The sequence below is a fragment of the Pelmatolapia mariae genome, linkage group LG18, assembly GCF_036321145.2.
Source record: "Pelmatolapia mariae isolate MD_Pm_ZW linkage group LG18, Pm_UMD_F_2, whole genome shotgun sequence".
Taxonomy (NCBI): domain Eukaryota; kingdom Metazoa; phylum Chordata; class Actinopteri; order Cichliformes; family Cichlidae; genus Pelmatolapia; species Pelmatolapia mariae.
Window position 1 is genome coordinate 36827621 of NC_086243.1, and position 9929 is coordinate 36837549.

The 9929-nt window shown below is 42.5% G+C and overlaps 1 gene segment (V, D, J or C); it reads right to left on the reverse strand.

Annotated features, from left to right (window-relative positions):
• Window positions 1-8420: 8420 nt before the first annotated feature.
• Window positions 8421-9308, reverse strand: LOC134616425 (T cell receptor alpha variable 38-2/delta variable 8-like). The segment is given in 2 exon segments: window positions 8421-9160; window positions 9251-9308. Coding segments are annotated over 2 exon segments (435 nt in total).
• Window positions 9309-9929: the final 621 nt, after the last annotated feature.

Sequence of the window (9929 nt, forward strand, 5' to 3'; positions counted from 1 at the left end):
GCTTCTCTCCAGTTTCTCTCCTCACAAAGATTAGAACACATAACGAGACAATGGACCCAAAGCAGAGCAGTGATGTAGGACACAGAAGTAAAACAGGAAACAACACAGAGACACGGAGTTGACAAGGGGATATATCTGACATGGAACACAGAGACAGAAACCAAAGACTAGAGATTCAAAATAAGACAAAAAAAAAGACTATTAATAATAAACAACATAAAACACTGAGTCACTGAGCCAGGACCATGACACCCAGGTGGGAGAGGGGTGTCGCTCTGCAAGCATGGTCCAGTGTCCTGTCCCCTGGTAGGACATTTAACATGTTGGTGGAATTTGGGGAGTACAGATTTCAAACATGCCTCATTAAAGTCCCCAACAACAACATGGACGCCCTCAGAGTGTTCTCGCTGCTGTTTGCTGATAATAAGTTGGAGGTGATTGAGTGTTGAGCTAACCTCAGCATCAGGGGTGATGTAAACAATGGTAAGTATGGCTGCAGTTAGCTCGCAAGGTAGACAGAAGGACCTACACCTAATTGGAATGGCCTGTAAGTCCGGTGAGCAGTTACTGTCTACAATCCTACTGTTATGGCACCAGGCCTGGAGCACAGAGCACAGTATCATTGAATATCATTTCATTAAATGGTTCTATGATTTTTATGTTTGCATCAACTTTTCTTTTAGACTTTAGAGAGAAGTGATAGGACTAATTGGATCAGCCAATCAAATAGTTTTGTGCTTCCACAGCAGCTCTGTCTCTGTCTCTGATCTTTACTGCTTCATTTCTCTGTTGTCTTTGTCATCAGTCCAATGACACAAGAATCAGAGGTTTAACAGTGTGTGGCTCCCTCTAGTGGATGTTGTGGAGTATTCTGTTGTCTTTGCTCCAAAGGTTTTTGTACAGAGTTTTGGTGTTTCCTGTCACTGTGGGCCTCACAGCACAGTAGTACACAGCAGAGTCTGTCACTGCAGCAGAGGAGATCTGAAGATCCATTTTTGTTTCTTCCTTTCTGACTCCAACAGAGAGTCTGGAGCTGCTGGGAGGTGTTAGTATTTCTCCTGACTCCAAATGACAGATCAGCAGCTCTGGTGCTTTTCCTGGATGTTGTCGATACCAGAAGAAATAATCAGCAGCACCTTTGGTGTACGTGCAGGTCAGAGTAACTGTGCTGCCCTCTAAACTGGAGTCTTCATCTTTGGATGGAGTGAGTTGATCACATGTGACACCTGAAGGAACAGAGAAACGTTTTTCCATAAATAATTGACATGAATGAATCATTTGAATTGAACATAGTTTCCTGTGTAGGTGAGCATACCTGTGAGAGTGAGAAGAATCAGAGGAAACACACAGTGATGTAATGACAGCATGTTGAGGAACATAAAGTTTGTTTTGTGTTGAACTCTGTTGAATGTGGAGGTTTTTCTCTCTTCTATAGTTCAGTAACAGCTCAGCTCCTCCCTGAATCTCTCCTCCTCCTCTCTGCTCTGTGTTTCCAGTGACACACAACAACAAAGGAAACGTGAACAAACACAGCTACAAAGCAACAAATAAATAATATATTTAATGATATTAATATCTATGAATATAATTCTTCAGAGAAGCATATTTAAGAGATGGAAACACCATCCCATCATTTAGATCTTTATAGAAATTTAACCTCAACATGTGACAAATTCAGGAAAATGAAGTTGTGAATTTTATGGAGTTGAGTAAGAATGTTGCTGTGAGTGAACATTAAACTGCTCACAGATTTCCTTCATTAGACTTTAACTTATAAACAAAGACATTTGTGTGAGAATCTGGAGTTTGTGAAATAAAGCATACGTGGATACATGACTCTGAACGGGTGCAGTCCTACAAAATGTTTGTGGAGCAGCAGGAAAAGTAGTCAAACTATATGACAGTATGAAAGGTGGTGATCGGTGAAAGTGTAATAAAGAGTGAGGAGGCAGTGACGAGCCGTCCTTACTGACAGATGTTTATTATTCTTGTGCTAACCCAGTCAGTTTATTTTAACCAGCTCAGGCTCATCAAACACAATTCACAGCTGTATTTGACACTTGTGTCGTCTCCACACAGTCAATCATCCTTTTAAACAAATATCACTTTGTTTCTTTTATCATCATTTTTCTTTTCAAAACTTATTGTTTCATCTGAACCATTTAGTGTAAGCACATAAAACATCTTTTATTAGAGCGTGGTGATAGTGGGCTATTAAACTGAATAATATTACCCTGAAATTTATTTAACTGTGTTAAAAAGGACCTGAAACTAGAAGTTTTTATGTCAAAACAAACAGGATTTATTAATATTTTGTTCACAATATCAAAGTCAGGTTTACTATCAAAGATCATATGTACAGTCATGCACAGGAATTTGAAACTGCAATGCTCCCATGGCCCTCAGCGTAAAACAATATAAAGATCTTCTTTCTAGCGTTTATCCCACATGCAGGTCTGCTTTGCGGCAAATCCGTCTCCATTTGGCACGATCAAGGGCGTCTTCAGGGATGGCATTGACGATCTTTGTTAGGTTTATATTGGTGGATTGTCATTTATGCTTAGAAATACAGTGGCTTGCAAAAGTATTCGGCATCCTTGAACTTTTCCACATTTTGTCACATTAATGTGGAAAAGGGGTGGCTGTGGCTCAGGTGGTAGAGCAGAGCAGCTACTGATCGGAAGGTTGGTGGTTCGATCCTAGGCTTCCCCAGTCTGCATGTCAAGTGTCCTTGGGCAAGATACTAACCCCAAATTGCCCTCCGATGCATTCATCGGAGTATGAATGTGTGTGAATGTAGTTATAGTTTGCACTTGCGTTTAGAAGTGCTTGCATGAGTGGGTGTGAATGGGTGAATGAGGCATGTTGTATGCAGCGCTTTGAGTACTCCGGGAGAGTAGAAAAGCGCTATATAAGAATCAGTCCATTTACCATTTACAGCCACAAACATGAATCAATGTTATTGGAATTCCACTTGAAAGACCAATACAAAGTGGTGTACACGTGAGAAGTGGAACAAAAATAATACATGATTCCAAACATTTTCTTCTACAAATAAATAACTGCAAAGTGGGGTGTGCGTAATTATTCAGCCCCCTTTGGTCTGAGTGCAGTCAGTTGCCCATAGACGTTGCCTGATGAGTGCTAATGACTAAAAAGAGTGCACCTGTGTGTAATCTAATGTCAGTACAAATACAGCTGCTCTGTGACGGCCTCAGAGGTTGTCTAAGAGAATACTGGGAGCAACAACACCATGAAGTCCAAAGAACACACCAGACAGGTCAGGGATAAAGTTATTGAGAAATTTAAAGCAGGCTTAGGCTACAAAAAGATTTCCCAAGCCTTGAACATCCCACGGAGCACTGTTCAAGCCATCATTCAGAAATGGAAGGAGTATGGCACAACTGTAAACCTACCAAGACAAGGCCGTCCACCTAAACTCACAGGCCGAACAAGGAGAGCGCTGATCAGAAATGCAGCCAAGAGGCCCATGGTGACTCTGGACGAGCTGCAGAGATCTACAGCTCAGGTGGGGGAATCTGTCCATAGGACAACTATTAGTCGTGCACTGCACAAAGTTGGCCTTTATGGAAGAGTGGCAAGAAGAAAGCCATTGTTAACAGAAAACCATAAGAAGTCCCGTTTGCAGTTTGCCACAAGCCATGTGGGGGACACAGCAAACATGTGGAAGAAGGTGCTCTGGTCAGATGAGACCAAAATGCAAAACGCTATGTGTGGCGGAAAACTAACACTGCACATCACTCTGAACACACCATCCCCACTGTCAAATATGGTGGTGGCAGCATCATGCTCTGGGGGTGCTTCTCTTCAGCAGGGACAGGGAAGCTGGTCAGAGTTGATGGGAAGATGGATGGAGCCAAATACAGGGCAATCTTGGAAGAAAACCTCTTGGAGTCTGCAAAAGACTTGAGACTGGGGCGGAGGTTCACCTTCCAGCAGGACAACGACCCTAAACATAAAGCCAGGGCAACAATGGAATGGTTTAAAACAAAACATATCCATGTGTTAGAATGGCCCAGTCAAAGTCCAGATCTAAATCCAATCCAGAATCTGTGGCAAGATCTGAAAACTGCTGTTCACAAACGCTGTCCATCTAATCTGACTGAGCTGGAGCTGTTTTGCAAAGAAGAATGGGCAAGAATTTCAGTCTGTAGATGTGCAAAGCTGGTAGAGACATACCCTAAAAGACTGGCAGCTGTAACTGCAGCAAAAGGTGGTTCTACAAAGTATTGACTCAGGGGGCTGAATAATTACGCACACCCCACTTTGCAGTTATTTATTTGTAAAAAATGTTTGGAATCATGTATGATTTTTGTTCCACTTCTCACGTGTACACCACTTTGTATTGGTCTTTCACGTGGAATTCCAATAACATTGATTCATGTTTGTGGCTGTAATGTGACAAAATGTGGGAAAGTTCAAGGGGGCCGAATACTTTTGCAAGCCACTGTAGGTGCCTTTTGTTTAGATGAACTGCTGGACTTCCAGGCCCAGCAGATTTAGGGGAGTCATTCACGGGGTCACATCTTGACCCCCACACACACACGCATACCTACACATACACACAGACGGTACTCTTTGTTCACATGTATGCTTGTGTAAGATGTCATATATTAACGAACCTATGCATATTCATGTAACCACAATAAAGAGCAGTGTTAAGGGGGAGCTAACTGAGAGTGACTGGGGTTCGAGCAGAAGGAACGGCGCTCGTCACAGTTCTCTCCCTTGTGCACGAGATTACCCAAAGAACTCTGGTGACTTGTCTTGTTTTTGCTGTTGTAGTAGAATTGTCTTGGTCGTTCCAGCAATAGGTCTGTGCTAGACAAACCTATCAATCTTCATGTCTTCCTTTATTCTATCCATCCACCGTTTCTTCGGCCTGCCACGGGGTCGCTGGCCACCAGGCTCAAGCCTCATTGCCGTTTTAGCCACTGAGCTGTCGTCAGAGCGTAATACATGTCCGCACCACCGTAGCCGTGCCTCGTGCATTTTCTCTGTGATTGGTGCAATGCCAAGCCGCTTTCTGACGTCTTCATTCATGACTTGGTCCCAACGCGTGAGGCCTAGACACCACCTGAGCATTCGCATTTCCATTGTGTGCAGGGCCTGTTCGTGCTTGGCGGTGGCTGGCCAACACTCCGATCCATACGGGGCAACTGGGCAGACTACCGTCTTGTAAATCTTTGCCTTGAGTCTGGCATTCGACGGTCGCATAGCACACCCGTGACTTGACGCCACTTCATCCATGCGGCATTGACCCTTGCTCACACGTCCGGAAGGATATCCCGTCGCCACTGATCATCGATCCCACATACTTGAATTGGTCGGCCTTCTTCGGGTCTTCCCCGTCGATGTTGATGGTGCCATCAGTTTGGGGGTCAGCTTCCATGTACTCAGTCTTCTTGATGTTAAGTCTCAAACCATGATCGGCCAGGCACCTCTTCCATTGCTGCGCGTGCTGTTGCAGCTCAGTTCTAGATTGGTCTGCAAGGAATACGTCGTCAGCGTATAAGAGTGACCATGGATGAGGTTGTTGGAGATCTGCGGTCACGGTGTCCATGCATTATAAACAGAAGAGGCGACAGTGGCGAGCCTTGGTGTTGATGGCGAAGGGCGGTGAGACCCCCACAGGGCACCTGACGACGCTGGTGACGTTTGTGTACAGTAGTTTGACCCCGTCGACATAAGCTTCTGGGACTCCATGAGATTGTAGGGTGTGCCAAATAAGATCGTGCAGTACTCTGTCGAACGCCTTCTCCAGGTCAAGGAAGGCCATGTGGACTGGACCAAAAAAAAAAAACAATATAAAGATAAAAAGATAAAAATAAAATAGAGTCTTATGTACAACACAATACAGTACTATACAATATTATATAAACAGCAGTGTCCAACACAATCATAGTGATTGTGGGCAAGTGGCGGTGGGGCAGTCAGTGAAAAGGCAATGATGGTGGTTCAGAGTTTGTATGTTTGTGGGGGGGGGGCTCAGAGGGAAGAGGTGGATGCAGCTCTGGAGTTGCTTTCCTTTGCTCTCCTCAGTTTGCAGAGGAAGTCGAGTCATTGTTGGGCTGTTTTTTGACCAGGAGAGATCTTCTGAGATGTGCACACACAGGAACCTGGTGCTGCTTACTCTCTGCTGTGGCCATTTTTGTTGAATGTTTATAAATCGCAATTTGTATTCATTTTTGTTTGTTCTTTAAAGTTGTAAGAATATTCTGACCTAGTTTTTGTTATGTAAATTCGTAAGTAATTTTCTTTTTGGGCAGTGATTGGTTTATTAGCTTATGGACCCTCCCATTAATCAAGGGGTTAAGAGCACCCTGGAGGGGTGTGGTAAAGATGTTTTTTGTTTGCCAAATGTCAGATGGGATGACGGGAGGGTTTAAAAAAAGATTTTTTGACCACTTATGAAGTTGTTAAAGCAAATTAAGGTAACTTTCGTTTAATTTTAAGTTGTAAGAAGTTATTTGGTTGATTTTTGTTAATAATTTTCCACGATATAAACGCCATATAATTTTAAACAATAAAGTCAGAAGTGCGTTCTAAAACAAACCTCCCGTTGCCACCCACGGCCTTTTCTTTGACTTTTTTGGTGTTTGGAACTTAAAAGGCCGTGACATTTAAGTCAAAAAATCATTTTGATTCGCTTGGATGTCAACTTGGAAGCTGGGAAAACTTGGAAGATTGGACTTGGAAGATTGGACTTGGAAGATTGGATCTTCGCAGAATGGACTGAAAAAATGACACAAAGTTCGTGAGTAAATGCGAAACTTTGTTTGCATGAGCAGAGACACTGGGCTGCAACATGAAACATTTGTATTAAACATTTATCTTTTGGACCTTGTGAAATGAATTTTGTGGTTGAAATGGAGAAACAAGAAAGAGAGCAAGAGCGTAGATTTGGCATGGACGGAAGGGACATGTCCCCACCAATATCCAGCGATTATTGAATTGTCCCCACCAATAATTTGATCTTTTCGAGTAAAGAAAAACAAACCCGATAGAAAGAAAAAAACGATCATTCATCTAGCAATGCACTGCAGGACCTGCTAGGAGGAGAGGAGGATGGCAGCAAAATGGAAGAATCTGGATCAGGGGCGATTCTAGGATCAGAGCTTTGGGGGTGCTGAGCACCCAGAGAGCTGCCCAGCCAGGCAAGATAAACTTTACTCGTCACGATGAGACTTCTCCCCTGTCTCTGTCAGTCCCTGCATCCTTAAATGTCTCCAGTTGTCCCAAGTTCCCTCTGACTGTCTCCTTGGTGCATTTAAACCCCTGTTCCTCCCTGTCCTCATCGTCTGTTGTCTTCATCTCCATTATTAGTCATCATAATTTTACCCTCTCTGTGCAAGTCTGCAAATTTCTTTATTAAATCATAAGATTCTTAAATTCATCAAGTCTCTCTGTGCCTGGGTCCTCGTCACAAAACATGACATCACTGTTTTGTACATTTTAACACAATTTAATCCCCACATTTGTGAAACATTTTGAAAAGTCTGTAACAAAACCATCAAATCTGATAAAGGTTATTGAAGTGCTGCCAAAGAAGAATGGATTGGAATTTTTTTTAAAAAAAATACACATCCTAACCTTAATTACTGCGGGAGAATAATGAATGATCCTCATAGTGAGTAAAAAGTAAACTAAGTGCATTTTTTGGACAGAGATTCGCTTTTAATGTGTATGTATAATACAGATACAGATATATAAAAATACACTCCAAAAACAGAGTCCTTGAAATGTACAAATGTACAAAATATTGATTAAAAAAATTATAAAAATGGAGGCAACTTTGCCTGTGGTACAATGTATGAAAAGATCTTTACTGCAGATACTATGGCTCTGGAGATTTTTTTCTATTATTTTAACCTATATCACCTCACCTTGAATTAGCAGCTGTAACCACAGTGACTCTGATAAAACAGGAATTAGCAGAATCCATCTGATATGAAGCTGTGCTTTGAATACCACTTCCCTCCTCTTTGAAGAGTAGTCAGATATCTGTGTTCAGGTTTTTGTACAGCCTCTTCTACACTTTGTATCACTGTGTTTGTAGAGCACAGTAGTAGAGAGCTGTGTCTGCCAGGGTTAGGGCTGTTATGGTCAGAGTAGTTGATCGATCTGATGCTTGGGTTTTATAACGTTTATCAGGAATATATTCATAACCACTGTTGTCTTTTGCTCCTTTCCAGAGTATAAACTGAGGAGCCTGAAGATCAGATTGATGTCTGTACCAGTGAAGGTTAAGTCTATCTGCATCTGTCTCATAGCTACATGTGAGTGTGACAGATTCTCCTTCTGTTTTAGTGACTTCAGTTTGTTGAGGAGTGATTGAGTCTCCAGCTGTTAGTCCTGGAAAAAGAAAGAAGAAAATTAGTGAAATGCAGTCTGTATATCTGCTTAATGCAGCAGCTTCAACTAAACTTTAATCCCTGTTCTTAAACTCACCTATAATGTGAGATAGAAGCAAAAAGAGGTGCAGCAACATGTCTTTGGAGTTATTAAAGCCAGACAGACAGCACATGAACAATGTTCTTCCACTGCAGCACAATGACCAACAAATAATGTCATTGGATGAGCTCAACTTCAGTGGGCGGGGCCAGTTTAATAGCTGAGCCAATCAAATAGTTTTGTGCTTCCACAGCAGCTCTGTCTCTGTCTCTGATCTTTACTGCTTCATTTCTCTGTTGTCTTTGTCATCAGTCCAATGACACAAGAATCAGAGGTTTAACAGTGTGTGTCTCCCTCTAGTGGATGTTGTGGAGTATTCTGTTGTCTTTGCTCCAAAGGTTTTTGTACAGAGTTTTGGTGTTTCCTGTCACTGTGGGCTGCAGAGCACAGTAGTACACAGCAGAGTCAGACAGCTGAAGCTTCTGGATCTTCAGAGGAACTGATCTGATGCTGGAATCCAGTGTGGATGAAAATCTCTCCTTGAACTCGGCTGCTGTGCTTCCTTGGTCCCCACTAACACGACTCAGGATGAATTTGGGGCTGTTGTTTCCATCCTGTTTGTACCAGAAGAGATTATTACTAGTTGTACTGCTGTTATAAAGACAGCCAAGTGTTACTGTGCCTCCTGCAGCAGCAGTCTCTTCTCCTTTTGCTTGCAGCACGTTGTCTTTTTGTGCTCTGCATTCTGTAAAACACCAACAAACAGTATCAGTGTGCTGTTAAAGAATCATGTCAATGTTGGATTGATATCAAAGAAACAGAGTTGTGTTCATACCGAGGCACATAGCAGCCAGCAGCACTGAGATGAACAGAGGCGTCATATCTGCAGTGTAGAGTAACTCTGAGCTACAGCAAGTATAAAGAAGCTGTGATCTCTCTGTTTAGTCTTCATCAACACTAAGTTGGTGGATTAGAAGGAGGAGCCTGATCACAGTGACAGGACTCATTCACAGCCCTGTGTTATTCCCCCTGCTGACAGCTTTACACTCAGCACGTCTTTCTGCTGCTCTGCTTTCATTGGATATTTGCTCCTATTGCAGGAAGCAGGTTTAACAGAATTAATGTTCCAACTCAGCAGCAGGTGATGATAAACAACTCAGCACCACTCTTCAGCCTTGTTAGTCTTTAACACAGGAAACATGGCGAGACAAAGAAATGGAAACATGATCTTGACAATGGAGCATGTAGACATGAAACACATGGCAGATGGGGAGGCGTGGAACACAAGGAGAGGTAACTGGAAACAGATAAGTGGGACGAAGGCACGGACATAACTCACACGTTAAAGACAAGACAGACGACACAGAAGACAGGAAACAACTCATAAACACAGAGACCCACAACAAACATAAACCAGACTCAGACTATGGATAAAAAGTCTTTTTTTTGTTCCAAAATAGCTGATAACTATTTGCTGATAGCTGCCAACATCTGCGAACAAATATAATTCTATG